Source organism: Petaurus breviceps, unplaced genomic scaffold (assembly GCF_028583685.1).
Source record: "Petaurus breviceps papuanus isolate PSGF00001 unplaced genomic scaffold, PetGlider_PUasm1.0 173, whole genome shotgun sequence".
In the NCBI taxonomy this organism is placed as follows: Eukaryota; Metazoa; Chordata; class Mammalia; order Diprotodontia; family Petauridae; genus Petaurus; species Petaurus breviceps.
This window is the reverse complement of record NW_027185759.1, coordinates 14,213,543-14,228,809: the sequence shown is the minus strand read 5'-3', so window position 1 is coordinate 14,228,809 and position 15,267 is coordinate 14,213,543. Positions and strand designations below refer to the sequence as shown.

At 39.8% G+C, this 15,267-nt stretch overlaps 1 protein-coding gene across 3 annotated transcripts in view; it reads left to right on the top strand.

The window, feature by feature from the left end:
• DHX36 (DEAH-box helicase 36) overlaps window positions 1-15,267 on the top strand; it is a 52,212-nt gene that overhangs the window by 26,840 nt on the left and 10,105 nt on the right. For all 3 annotated transcript variants that reach the window (XM_069083430.1, XM_069083431.1, XM_069083429.1), the window contains exons 9-15: window positions 997-1,078; window positions 2,187-2,327; window positions 3,463-3,565; window positions 7,541-7,628; window positions 9,828-9,883; window positions 11,408-11,472; window positions 12,021-12,164. In XM_069083430.1, the coding sequence (XP_068939531.1) occupies window positions 997-1,078; window positions 2,187-2,327; window positions 3,463-3,565; window positions 7,541-7,628; window positions 9,828-9,883; window positions 11,408-11,472; window positions 12,021-12,164 (679 nt within the window). The remainder of the gene's footprint in view (window positions 1-996; window positions 1,079-2,186; window positions 2,328-3,462; window positions 3,566-7,540; window positions 7,629-9,827; window positions 9,884-11,407; window positions 11,473-12,020; window positions 12,165-15,267) is intronic.

The window sequence follows — 15,267 nt, the reverse complement described above, 5'->3', positions numbered from 1 at the left end:
AGGCGCTGCTGGGCACAGAGCTGGCATTTCATAAATGGCCAAATCGATGATGAATCGTGGATCAACCTAACCTGGGTCTGCAGGTAGTTAAGATTGTGCTGCATCTCTGCCAGTCTCTGTCCGGGCCCGTTGAGGTGCCATAAGTGGATTCAGAAACTCCCCCACGAGGGGCCAGGCCTTTGTTTCATTGATTCTTCCAGTGCTGGTTCTTCCATATCACTGGCCAGGTTTGGGATGTGCTTAGGAGCAAGAGGCACCCTGTAGACAGAATTCTTCTTCACTGAAGCATTGAACGTAATGTCTCTTTTGTCCGTCATGGAAGAGAATATCATTTAATGCTCTCACTCAGAGACTCCGCTCGAAACGGCTGGTAGTTCCTGGACTCAATGTCTTTGTTGGCTGTTGCCGTTTTCCCAGTCTTTTATTTTAAGTGAGGTGACAGGATGAGATGGCCTTCATAGGGTTTAGCATTGTTTGAGCTAATACCCACCAGGATGCTAAACTCTTTACCTTCTTTATTTCACTACAGAAGTAGGAAAATGATATTGAGTTAACTGAGGTGAATCTTTTTAAAGGCAGCTGAGTGGTGCCATCATTTAGAGAGCCCTGGGTCTGGAGTCAGGAGAATCTGAGTTCAAATCCAGTCTCAGGCACATCATGGCTGTGTGACCTTGGCCAAGTCATTTCACTTCTGTTTGCCTCAGTTCCCTCAACTACGAAATTAGGACAATAGCAGCAACTCCTTCCCAAGGCTGTTATGAGGAAAGATCAAGGGAAACGCAGCTTGTAAAGCCCTTAGCCCAATTCCTGGCACGTTGGAAGCACCATAGAAGTGAGAGCTGTTGTTAAAACCCAAAGGTCACTTCTCTTTTTCAGTCTCTCACTTGTGCCTTGGGGCGTGAGAAAAGAATGAAGACCCTTTCATCTGTTTTTGTGCCCCATTTATAATGTGGGTTTTTAAAAGGTCAGTGCGTGTTTTGTCATTTCTTTTAACAGATCATAGTCCGATGATTCACATACCTGGTTTTACATTCCCTGTTGCTGAGTATCTTTTAGAAGATGTGATTGAAAAGATAAGGTGAGTAGATTTCAAGAACGAAGATAACCCTGTGGCAGCAGATTCACTGCTTCAGATAAAGAGCGTTCTTGTCAGACCCGCTTCTTAGTTAAAAACTGAAACGGTAAAGTAGAGGTGACAGGGTGTTATTGGAAAAGAGGAGTAGGTGACAGAGGAAGAATTGTGTCCCAGATTCTCCTCCTGCTCTGCTCTCTTTGCTTAAGCTGTCAGAGGTGGTGCTAAAAGAAACAACACCAGGTGCTTTATAAAAGATTATATTAACACTGTTGTGTTGTTACTGTGGGGGGGAGTTAGCATCTGCCCAACAGTGTATACCAAGCATTTGACTTTTCATCTGGCAAGGATGCCAGCTTTAAGTGGAATACTTTTTCATTATCATGAAAGCAACTTTTCAGCTCTTGAGGGACCTCAATAAGAATGTGTCTAATGAGCGTTTCAGATGTTCGTATATGGTTTCAGGAGCTTGGAAATGATAGCTTGTTTTTATTTTTTGGTTAGACATTCAGTAAAAATTATAATAATGTAATTCCAGTAGCTTTGTATGATTTTATTCTCCTATGCTGTATATGAACCTTGAAATCCTGGATACAGAACCTCAGACTTTAATACTGCTTCTTTCAATTCAACTTTTCAGAGTTCTGTGGTTTTGTCAATGTAAACACCACCTTCACTGATGTTGATTACATGCTTGTTCATTGACTGATCTTTTGATAATCACTTAGGCCAATTATCTGATATACCAGTAGGATCATAAATGTAGATGTAATGACCATTGAATGCAGTCCCCCCTCCTTTTATAGATGAGGAAAATGAGGCCAAGAGCAGTCAGATTACTCAGCCAGGGCCACCTCACACAACTGCCTGGAGTGTAGGATTTGAGGCCGAGACTTGATCCCAAGTGCACGACCGCCTCCTACACCAGAGTGATGGAGGCCTTTTTAGCTTTTGTGTAGGACCAGTCAGAGCTTTTCCTTCTTTGGTTTGGACTTCTGTGGCCCAGGATCAATTCTCTGCCATGATGAGGCTTCAGAGTAAGACTGCAGATGGAGGAAACTAGGAAGGAATATTTCAAAGTCGGAATATCTAAGATTTCTTGTTTATGTTTTAGGTATACACCGGAAAATACAGATCGCAAACCCCAGTTTAAGAGGGGCTTTATGCAAGGTCACGTAAATAGACCAGAAAAAGAAGAAAAGGAAGCAATTTATAAAGAACGTTGGCCAGACTATGTAAGGCAGCTTCGAGGAAGGTGGGTTTTACTTCTTGGTCATTTTACCAAGTTCCAGAGGAAGTATGGTGTTTTTCTGCCTCTGTCACTGGGCAGGGCCTTCTGGACCCTAAGTCCTTGGAGGAGTTTGGAGCACTGACTGTTCTGTCCCTAATGTGAAACTCTACTCCTGACTTGGTGGCGTGAGGGAAATAAGAGAAAGGCGTGACTATTCCTAATGGAACTACTCCCAGACATTTTGGTTGGTGGAGCACATTGATCTGCTTTTTTTTCCCCCAACTGTAAGGAAGCATTTAGCGTAATACATTGGGCACAAGAGCGCAGTGACTCTGGGAGGTCAGAAGGGGCTGGTTAATGTAAGGGGAGGAATGAGACCTCTATGGGCTGCTTCCCCAGGCCTTTCTGCTGCTCTCTATGGAATTTAGGCCAGGATGAGATCCCCTGCCTGTGAATTATCTCCAGTGTCCCCCTCAGCAGTTTTCTCTTCTTCTCCCAGTTTTCTTTAGTGGGGAGGAAGGGACCTCAGAGATTTCTTTTGAGACTTACCTGGGCTTTCACAAGTAGCAGGGGATGTGTGGAGCCATGATTTGGACTGAATGCCTCTGATCCTGCGCTCATGGCGTTACACCGTGTTCCCCCAAGTGTAGAAGGACAGAGCTGTGCTTGTACTTCTTAGATGCTAATGCACAAATATCTGTGCTGCATGGGGTGCAGGTGGTGGGAAGGCTGTCCACCTCTCTTTCAGCCACAGAGAAGTCAGGAGACTTGCCCATGGTCACACAGTCAGTGTTAGAGGTAGATTTGGAGCCTGTGTTTTCTTGACTCCAAGTCACTAAGCCAAGTGACCCCTATTTGCTGATCAATACTCTCAAGTTATTCTGATTATACATTTTGGTTTTATGGCATTGACTCTTAAAATATTATTGTAGGGGCAGCTAGGTGGCACAGTAAATAGAGCACTGGCCCTGGAGTCAGGAGGACCTGAGTTCAAATCCGGCCTCAGATACTTGATACTTGCTAGCTGTGTGACCTTGGGCAAATCACTTAGCCCCAATTGCCTTGCCTTCCCCCCTCAAAAAAACAAAAACAGAAACATTGTAGCAAGAGTTTCTTTTTTGTATTTCAAGCAATTTAACTTTCTTTTAAACACTAACAGGTATTCAGCAAATACCATAGATGTTTTAGAAATGATGGATGATGAGAAAGTTGATCTGAATTTAGTTGCAGCACTTATCCGACACATTGTTTTGGAAGAAGAGGTAAGTTGATTCCTTTGTAGCCTGATTTCAGTTTTGTTGTTATTTGATAAAGTACTTAAGAAAACCTTTTGCTTAGATTTGAAGCATTTCTAAAATGTACATCTAACTATAGAAAGAAGCAATTTTTCCCCAAGGATATATTTTCTCATAAATTGAAAATGTCAGTAGTAAAAGCTTTGGAATGAGAAGACCAATTTAAATAAATGAAAAGTATAATTTACTGAATCCTTTCAGACATGAAGTATTAATGATTTCAAGTATTATACAGTTATTAGAGCTAGGTTATCCAAAAATTTTCTAATAGAGTACAATAGGTATTTTTTAAAAGATATTAAAGATATTCATCTTGAATGAAGAAATAGCGTATTATAATCGGCATGTTATCATGAGTGACCCCCCCAGAGTATCTTCCTATTGAAAAAACAAAACAGAACATCTGTAATAGCGATTGTGACTGATAGCACTTGGAACTTTCTACACTTTGATTAGTTTGTCATATATTTTAACTTCAGTGCTCTGGAGCCAGCACTGGCTCCTCCTCTCTTTTGCCTGAATTCTCTTGCCTTTTCATGTTTTCAATTATTGTAGCAATGTGAAGATTATTCTTTTGGTTTTGCTTTCTTCACTCTCTAAAGTTTCTACAAATATTTCCTTTAATCAGAATATTATTTTATTTCAGTGTTTCAAGAGATACAGATAAAGCATCTATTCAGTACATACTGTTTGCTAGGCGTTGTGTTAAACACTGGAAATATAGACGTGAGCAAAAAAAAGACAGTCTCTGTCCTTTGCAAACTTACATTCTAATGGAGGAAACACCATGTAAAAGGTGACTCAGAAGGGGTTAGGGATGAAGTCCCCAGGGTGGGGAGGGAGAGAAAAGGGGAGGGTAGAAAAGTCCTGAGTCAGAAGCAGAGCAGAGAGAGAAGAGAATGGTGGCTACTCCCATCAGCATACATCGTACCTGTCCAGGCCTTCGTAGACAATTTCATGAGATTGAATGTGGCCACAGTTTCATTACTTAATGACCAACCTGCTATTGATTTTTCTGGCATGACCGAGAAGCCATCTCAGCCTGGGAAGATCTGCTACTGACAGACGGTTTGATGTCAAGTAACCTCCGTACCATGATAACGGAGGGAAAACAATAGCAAATTAGTGAAGGGAATGTGTTACAACATTAGATGTTTTTGTGCTTATGATCCAGGGAGCTTAAACTTTTTTTCTTAAGTAGTTTAAGCATTTTTTCCTTCTGATCTTGTTTGGATGGTTTTTTCTTAGCAAACCCTTCAGAGCTTGTTAACTTCAGACTAGTTCTTTGCAAATTTAAAATTTAGTAAGTTTCTTGTGAGATTTTCTATTGAGTGAATGGTTTTGAGTGAATCATTTTTAAGTGTCTGTGTTGTGAAACATTAAGGTTACAAATACAAAAGCTAACGCAGTTCCTACTCTCAAGAACCTTACAGTCTAATAGAAAGAAACTGTATACAAAGGAAAGCAGTGACCAGGGAGGGCCACTTTGGTCTGGAAAGATAGCCAGGCTGGGATGGTGTGTGAGGTGGGCATTAAGCTTGTAGATTGACACACCCCCTCCAGGATAAAGGGGCAGCATGACTCTTGGTAACAGTATTGAGCCTGTGAACTGAAAGGTGAGGGAGGAAGAAGGAAAGAGAAGGTCATTTTGTGCATGAGGAAGAGGAGTGGATGTCAGAGGTGGGAGTCATGGGCTCTTTTTAAAGCTGTCTTCTCAGAGAATGTTCGTGACAGAACCTTGGCTCCTGTCTGCTGTAGGGATTCATCTGTCTGAGAAACTTTTTTATAGAATGACTTATGCTAGTGCTGATATTGGAACATTTTGAGCTGGAAAGTACCTCAGAGATTATTATCTAGGGCAAACCTCTTGTTTGATGAATAAGAAACTCCCAGGCAAATGGAAACCCTTTGGGGGGAACAGTTTGATCATTCAGATCTCTGCTTTTAGTTTTCTGAGTGTATGCCTTCGTTATACAGAATGCAGCCCCCACCACCCTCACCTTCTTGCACTGCTCTGGCCACCTTTGTGATGAGCCTCTCCACCTCCAGCCAGGCTGACCTCATAGCAGAGACTCACAGCTGTAGCCTGAGAGAAGCCAGGGGCTCAGTAGGACTTCAGTGGAGGCTCTTGTGGTGGTGACTGGTGGTGGGGATGGTGCCACTGCTGCTGAAGAGGTTTTTAAAATATTCTGGAGATCTTTCTAACACACAGGCACTCACACACATGCACGCAGGCACATATATACACGCACACACACAACCCACTACATTTTTATGATTTAGTAAACATACCAAACATAATTAAATATTTTTGAGAAGTTTTACCCCTAAAGTCAATATTGTACCAGCTCTGTATTTGCTGTTCTTTGATTTCCATCATATAATGTGTATGGTCTAGGGGTTTGAACTGATAGTACACCAGGGAAAATAGGTTTTTTTTTTGTTTTTTAAAGAAATACCTGATGGCTCATCTTGTTATCCAGGAACCCCTTTGACTGACAGACATACAAACCAAGGGCGGGGGGCATTTTCATATACAAAAAGAAAATGTGTAGTACATACATCTTGCTTTTTTATTTGTTTTGTATTTGTTTTTGTGAGATATGCATTATAGGAAAAGGGAACCAGTAAATTAGGACACCAGGTGATAGGAAAACAAGGACACGTGCAGTGCTTCTTGGTGCTTTGTCTGCCTAGTCTGCAGGAAGGCGTTGTAGTTGACTAGAAGGGGCAGTGGTCTGGAGACTGGAGCCTAATGAGTTAAATTTGGTTTTAATATTGTCTGTGTCCTTTTTAAGTCATTTCTTACTGACTTAGTTTTTGTAGTTGCAAAATACAAATAATACTTTTTTCTTCTTTCTTTTAAAGAAATGGTTTAGAACCAGTTGTGATAACGTACATAATTTTTTTAAGCACTTAAAAAGAAGGAATTTTTAATGAAAAAAATATTTGAATGTTTTAGATATGTGTGGAGCATAGGATTAGTATGTGCATAATGCATGATGTGTTAGATTCCTATCAGACGGTGGCTTCACTACTAATTGCAAACCTTTAGGGGTTTTTGTATATCTTAATAAAAGATGTATATAGAGAGGACTTTAATTATCAGCTTTGTTTTTACAGTTTCAACTCTTGTAGTTATAATTTCTCTTGTAGTTATAGTTTTGAAATTCATATTTCTAGAAATAATACTTATGTATGTATAAGGGAGAGAAAATTTGTTACCAGAAAGTCATATTTAGAGGAATGTTTTAAATTGCCTGATTTCAGGTGTTACTGAATGTAAGAATTCTATCTCATTAGAAGGAACTTGTGGACAAACTAGATTGGAAGAAATTCTGCTTCATCACCCACTAGTGTGTTAGTTTACTAAAATAAGGAAAACCTTAACCAAAGTCCAGCAAAGAGGAAAAGAAGTGTGACAGGATCAATTGAGAGTCAAGAAAGCTCTGGAAAAAGCAGTTCTAAAGCTTGCAGAGAGTTGTTTGGAGATATTCCTTCTGGGAGGATATAATGGGCACAAAGTTCTTCTGTGTGTAAAGCTCCAAGACTCTTGGGGGATAGGGGGAGAGAAGCCCTTCCCCAGTAGAAATGCAGCTTAGATCACGTAGAACTCTTAGAACTTCAGTAGGAAGAGAGCTCAGGAAGGGTCCAGACCCTTCTTGTTGTGAGACTAGAAGGTGACCAGTCAGCAAGAAACAAATCCCAGCTGTTCTTTTTTTTTTAACCTGTGATCTCATCACAAGATTAGTAAACATTAAACATTGTTAAAATGCTAGATTTTACATTTCAATAAAGCAAACATTTTTAGACTTGTTAATGTTGTTGCAGTATGTTGGTGCTTCCATAAGGGCCTTGTATTGCTGTGAGAACATGTAGTGATCTGGACGTGGTGTTTGGAGTTTTGTACCTTTCCTAATCATTCTGTCCCTTTGTATGCAGGACGGTGCGATCTTGGTATTCCTTCCCGGTTGGGACAACATCAGCAGTTTGCACGATCTCTTGATGTCCCAGGTCATGTTTAAATCAGGTATTATATTTTTGTCTACTTCTCATTTGTCATAGCGCTTGCTGAGAGGAGTGTGTGAGTAGCATGTTGGCATGACTCACTTAGTTGGAAAATTCACACTTCTGGGAGTGGAATGGAATGGGACAATTGTCCTTTGTGGTAAAAGGGCAGTGAATGTGTTAGATGTCTCTGACAGGTCTGAGGCTTTTAAAGAGTTGATGCAGGAAAAGTGGGTATAATGACTCAAGTGCTGGTCAAAGTTATGTAGGTCTGTGTTTAAAAAACAAACAAACAAATTTAGAGCATTTTGTTTTATGTGGCCTCTTAATACAAGGAAGAATATTCCTTGAAGCACTGTTTCTTAGACCAATGAAAAAGCTGTAAGTGACTTATTATTTAGTCATTCTTTAAGATGGTATTTTGTGGGACTCAGATCTTAGAGGAAACCTATATTTTCCCTTAGAAATCTTAAAACCTTACTTGTGTTTTCTAAAGAGTTTGCAGAAAGTCCTTGATAATTTGCTTGGTCATTTACAATCAGCATAAAGATGTGGGAGGCCCAGGGATGTGGCTCCCTCTTCAGAGTGTGTCCTTGGAAGCATTTTCTGAAGAGCTTCCTTTGAATCTATTTGCTTTCCTTCTGCCATTTTTTCTGGAATGTATGTATGACTGCATAAAAGCCTGAGCAGTGTACTAGGTCTGTTTCTGTAGTTAGATTACAAGATCTAAAACAGACAGAAAGGGACAGCCTTCACTTTCCATGTTTGTTTGTTTAATAAATAAAATCATCTTCATTCCCATTGACATCTTTCAGATTTTCAGCAGTATCTCAGTTATTCTTAGTAACATTCAGGGATGACATCAGCCTCCTTTCAGCCTTTGCCACACAATCGTTGCCTCGGGGTTGCAGGAGCCCTTGGAGGGGATGTGATTAACTGGAGAGTGCGGAGTGTCCAGTTTCATTTTGGTGGTTCTGCCCTCATTGGTAGGGGAGACGCTGTCCTTTGTGTCTTTGAGCTAGGGTTGCTAATGGCATTGTTGCAGCTCCATGGAAGCTCCATGCAGCTCCTTGTCTTTACCTCTTGAAGACTTTTTATTCACTTGTATCTTTGTAGTGGAATCATATACTCAGATACTTCAAGGCCTTTGATTTGTGGGTACTGAATAATTGAAGTAGTCTTCTACTTAACTGGGTTTGTGCGCATAGAAAGGACAGCTCATCATATGAAGGTAGCAGTATCTTCTGCTTTCCTCATCAGGAAAAATGGTTGGAGATATCCACCAGTTGAATAAACCACAAGATTTTACAAGCTTAGTGGAAGAAAGGGTAGAGGTGAAAACAGGTGCTGCCATGATCTGTCTTCCATGTTTAGAGTGCTGTTTTCTCACTTGCTAATAGCCAGAGGGACTTGGCATCAGCTCTGTTTTGTGTCTATAACCTGGAGAAGTGCCCATCTGTCAGACCATAATGTTCCATGGGTTGTATATAGTTTCTTATATTTTTATTATTAATATAAAGTTGGGTTATACTTTCAAAAATACTTTCCCACATAGCTCTCTTTGATAGGATTCAGTCTGTACTACCTATTTCCAAGAGGTTTTTACAAGAGAGGACTGTTAGCAAACGATGTGAATGTAGCCTTATACCCTAATTTGGTCAGCATATAATTAAAACAGTAGATCTATTCAGAGGCCTGTGAATTGTACTTTCAAATAAGAAAATGCTGACCTTAAAATACTGTGTAAATGTTAATGTTTTTGTTATTCAGAAATTACATTTAGTTTGTTAAAATACAGATTTTTCATTGTTTTAAGTTTTTATTCAGTTATAAAAAAAGTGATTTTGTGTGTCATTGTGCTGTCTTAGACAGATGTGATTTTTGTACAGCAAATGAAGTCTAAAAATTATATACTCCAACCTTGGCATAAAGCCTTTTCTTTTAGTATTTCATTAAAATGTGTTTTGGGGGTGACACTCATTCTTTATATGTTGGTTTGATTTAGACAGTAGAAACACTGTTTATAAGGTTATATTAATCCAGAAAACTAGAATGGAATCATTATGCCCTTGGTCTCTGAACCTTTTTATTTGGGGGAGGGGAGATGGTTAAACCAAGACCACTGTGTAGCTCATTTAGTAGCACTGCTTTTGAAAAGTAGCCGATCAAACTTCTGTATGATTGTTTTTCCTAATGTATACTTATACTCTTTAATTTTCAGATAGGTTCATCATAATACCTTTGCATTCCTTGATGCCTACTGTTAACCAGACACAGGTATGTTGTCACATTTCTTTATTGCCCAGATCTTGGACCTTTAATACCTCATGGATCACATAGAGTTTGTGAGCTCATCTGAAATTTTAATTTTTGTGAATTGGTCACAGTGTCACACATTTCAAGAATAACTGGAGAATCTGCCATGAGGGGGCCTGCTGGTCTATCCTTGAGACTAGACTTAAGGGATTTTTAATAGACAAGTGTCAGAATCATAATATGGTATGAGTTCCCTAGATCTGAGAAAAGAAAATGTAAGTTTAACCTGTTCTGGAATTATAAGGGCATATGACATCTCAGTGTGCAAAATTGTGAATTTCAAGTAGCCAGTGAATTTGGTAAAAAAACAGTATTGACTCAGGCATAGAGAATTTTTAAGTCTCCTGATTTATCCCTGCTGTGTGGTTGAAGTGTCTCTAGTTGGTACAGCAGTAACAAGGATTCTTCTGATTGCAGTGAAGTCAGTGCTTCCAGAAGCAGTGTATTCTTGGCTTGATTTGACAGTTACATACTTGTCTGTAAGGTTAGAGGAGGAAATGAGGCTAGAGCAGCCGAGTTAGCGCGCCCTGAATGTGTCCATTTAATTTTTCTATCTGTCTCCCTTCCTTGAGGAGATAGGCTAGCATAGTGGAAAGAACATTTACGGGGATTTTAGTCATTTGTTTGTAGGATTTTGAACAGGGAGAGACCTTAGAGATCATCTGGTACAGCTGTTGTTGCCAGAGAGAAAAAGTGCGGTGATGTCTCTGTAAAGTTCCACTGCTAGAAGTCAACAAAGTAGGACCTTGAACTAGCAGGCAGGGAGTGGGGATCATGGGAATGATTGTATACAGTTGAGGGAGCTCAGCCTCCGAGGAAGGTAAATAATCTAAATGGAATGAAAGGCGAATTCAGAACTCCTGGAAAATCCATGGAGTCAGGAAATGTTTTGTCAAGTTCAGGGATGTACTTCCTTGGGCCCTAGGTATGTCTTACAGAAAAGACCATATCATTTTGTTTAACTTCTTGTGTTTACAACACGAACCAACCATATTGGATGGTAGAAAGAATACTGGACTTGGAACCTGGAGATCTCTGCCCTTTGCTGACACACTGGATGACCTCAGCCCAATCTGAGGACCCTTTGCTGCTCTGAAAGTCTGTGGGTGTTGCAGTGCCACTGAGAAATTGTAAAATAATTTTTTTTTACTTTTTTGGAAGGCAGTTGGGGTTAAGTGACTTGTCCAAAGTCACACCGCTAGTAAGTGTGTCAAGTGTCTGCGGCAGGATTTAAACTCAGGTCCTCCTGACTCCAGGACCGGTGCTCTATTCACTGCGCCACCTAGCCACCCCCCAAAATTGTAGAATCATTAAAAAAAAACAACTGTTTAGTCAGTGACCACTTTTAAGCAAGATAACTAAAAATACTGAATATAGACACAATACAAAAATATTTGACTTTTATGAAAGTGAGAAGTATCCTGATTGCAAAAATACTGTGTTTTAAAGTAAGTACTTGGAGTTTTGACAGATGTATTCTTACAGGTATTTAAAAGGACTCCTCCTGGTGTTCGGAAAATAGTCATTGCTACAAACATTGCAGAAACTAGGTAAAGTTGTTCCTGATATTTTCTTGCATGAATTGTGAACTATCTTAAAATGTTTTGCTTCATTATTAATCTTTTCCCCATATTTTATGAAATCTATGTAGGATTTCCAGCTTGGCATTTTAAAGGAGAAAAAACAACCCGCTTAACCTTTTCTCTAAAGGAGCTGGGGGTCTGTCATGGCCCCTTTTTCTGGTATTGGATAATGTTTGCTCCTGTCTCTCACTTGGAGGCGATGTCACTGAAACAGCCATCTTAATCAATGTTGATATTAAACTGACAACATGGGGGGCCCCACAGACTATCCAACCAAAGATGGCGGTAGATAGCTAAAAAGTGTGGTGGTCAGTGAGCCTGAATGAAAGTGGTGCTGGTTTGTGGCATTGAAAGTTAGCACTGTACTCTGCTGCTGCCAAGACTATTCAAGAAAGATGAATTGCAGGAAATACATTTGGTCCAGTGTCATTAAGAAATAATTCATCTGTATGCTTCTATTTTTTTGAATAAACCTTTTATTGATTTTAGTGTTTTCCACTTTCCCCTCCAAACAGTATCACCATAGATGATGTTGTTCATGTGATCGATGGTGGAAAAATAAAAGAAACCCACTTTGACACCCAGAATAACATCAGTACAATGGCAGCAGAGTGGGTTAGTAAGGCGAATGCCAAGCAAAGGAAAGGACGAGCTGGGAGGTAAGATGGGCTGCAATCATGAGCCCTTTTGCTGTCTTTGGTATTTTGTTTACAAGACCCATTGCTTGCTTGTTGACACTCAATAAATTATTTGAACTCTTAAGCTTGGATGATGACCTTTCAATTCCTGTGACTTGTCAAAATTTTTTCCATGGGAAAATTGTTTTAACTAATTATTTGAAATTATCCCTTTGATTAAAGATGCTAATCATTTCCCAATTTTTATGAGCCTTTCCATTGCAGTTCTCCTTATACTAATAATTTCTTCTGAAGGATCTGTGATTTCATCTAGAGTCTCTCTTCTCCATCAGTACTGATTATAATTCCTTCATGATTTCTCAACATGTATAATTCTTATGTAAGTTTTCTTCTTGATCTGTAATAGAATAGCTGCCTATCCAGTTAGGAGGCTTCCTTGTTTTTTCTTTTGTCTCTGGCACCCAAAGGTCCCCCTTGAGTCTCCCATCTATTCCTCTGACTCAGCTAGCCCACTTCTTTTCCAGCCATCTGTGTCCTGGATAATATCATTTACGTTTCTTGCATAAAGGTCAAAGTTAGTCCACTGATGCTGACTCTTAAGTCTTTCCACTGATTGCTCTTTTGGGCTGTTTATATTTTGAAATCTTTTGAGAAGGTGATGATGCAGGATTCACAGCCAGAGGACACCTGCAAAGGACTATTGCCCAGACTGTAACATACACTTAAATGAATGTCCTGTGAAATTAATTCATTAATTTGTATCCCTTGAACAAGATCAAGAATGAGCTGGCCCAGGATTAAAATAGAGGAGATTGGCTGATATTAATTTGATTAATTTTACAGTAAGTGATCTCAGACATCAAGCAGCATGATACCAGCCTCAGTGGTCTTCTAATAATGCTCTGTGTCTGCATAATAAACTTAATCCCCTGAAATGATGTGACTTAATTGTTTTCTTTAGGTATTTACATGACTTCATCTTTTTTTTTTTTTTTAAGCAATTGGGGTTAAGTAACTTGCTCAAGGTTACATGGCCAGTTATTTCTGGGTGTGGTGCTAAGTATCTGAGCCTGGATTTGATCCCAGGTCATCTCAACTCTGGAGCCAGTGCTCTTACTCGCAGAGCCACCTGGCCGCCCCTCTTTCCATCTTTTTAGGGTACTTATAAACTTGCTTTCATTTTCCATTATTAGTTGCCAGGATCACCCATGAAGGTACACTTTCATCTTTCCCCGGTTAATACTGTGTTGCTCATGTAGAACCAAAATGGAAAAAGTCACTGGCTCATACTTTTAAAATGTGAGAAGGGAGGCTGCTGAGTTTCAGCACTTAACTCAGTGGAACAGGGGGAGATTTGATCCCTTTGGAGTGAGGCAACAGAGAGTCTCCCTATGGAGAATGTCACCACTAAAAACAGTTAAAAGACTACTAAGAATGAGTGTGGGCCACTAGGGAGCCCCATAGTACACAGAGTGCTGGACCTGAAGTCTGGAAGACTTCTTCCTGACCTTACTAGCTGTATGACCCTGGGCAAGTCATCTTGCCTTGTTTAGCTCTGTTTCCTCATCTATAAAATGAGCTGTAGAAGGAAATGGCAATGGGGTCACAAAGAAGACTCAACAACAAAAATAATCACATTTAGATAAAAGATGACATATTATTGTCTTGGGTTAAATTGATGATTGATGAAAATGTAATGTTTGGTATTGATTTGGGGTTAATTAAATATTACTATGAAATTGCATTTTTGTTTGTGATACTGCTTTGATGGAACCAGAGCTCATTGGCACAGAAACCCATGTGGTGTCAGCATCTCCACACGCTTCAAAGGGAGTTTGTGGCCACCACGGTTTCATAGCCGTGTAAAGGTAATCTGATTATACTGCCTGATACCCACAGCAGAGACCCTGCCTTTTTAAAATCCTTCCAGATTATTAGTGCTCCAAAACTAGCCTGAATTTCTGTCAGAAATAGATAAGACTCGAACATTTCATTTTCATTTGTACAGAAAAGAAAAACCAGCCCTGCGTTCCCCATACTCCCCCTACCACAGTGGGAGCAAGAACACAGAGAAATGCCTGACTTTTGTCTCAGTCCAGTTTCAGAAACGTACAGAAATCTGTGTGTCCATGCTGTCAGCACAAGCCAGGGCAGAGAATAACACGGGTGGAGCCCTTCACACCAAGTTGGCTTCTGGTTCTGGTCCCAAAGTGGCCTCATCCTCTTCCTTCAAGGATTGGTCTTTTTTCTTCTTCCATGTAGAATCCACTGACATCACCATTGGAAATTATGCTCTTCCTTGTTAGCTTTTTCTAGAAAACTTTGTCTCTCAGTTCGTTTTACATTTTATTAAATTTACCTCTTTGCGTTTTCTGTCCTCCCACGGTGGATTGTAAGCTTCTTTAGGACAGCACTTTTCTTTCCTTGCCCTAACACAGGCCCTGACACATAATAATAAGCCCTTGATAAAATTCGGTGAATCAGATCAAATTAATTTTTATTCAGTTTAATAATTTAAATCACATATAACAGTTCATTTTGAATGTATGGGAATTTCTTCAGATTAAAAAATGCCCCTTTTTTCCAAAAAGCTGATTACATTGTTTTTTAATTACAAGAAGTCATAGGCTGTTTATATTGAAGCATGATTTTTTTTTCACCTCAGGAATCCTGCATTTGAATGAGAAATCACTTTTATCTTTCAAAATTTCAAAACAAGAACAAGTCATTAACAATATTTTAGATGAGAGAGATTAATTAATGTTACACAAACTTGCAACATGCTGTAGCCTTACTGTATCTTTAGAAACTTATGGCTGTTCTTCTAGCTAATAGCATTCTAATCACTGGAGAATCCCAGAAGCCAGGAGGGGGATGAGACCTCACAGGACAGCAAGGCTGGCCAAGAATCCTCATTTCTGCTGCTCTCAGAGTCTGGGAACAAGCAGGGAAAAAACAGCTCCTATCAGTCTCAGAATTGGGCAGTGGAGAGGCCAGAAAAGATGCCAGGAGTGAATAAGTTGTGAATAAGCCTGTAAACCAGCAGTGACTTAACTTTGAAGGGGCATTCTGTGTGGTGTGTGTGTGTGTGTGTGTGTGTGTGTGTGTGTGTGTGTGTGTGTGT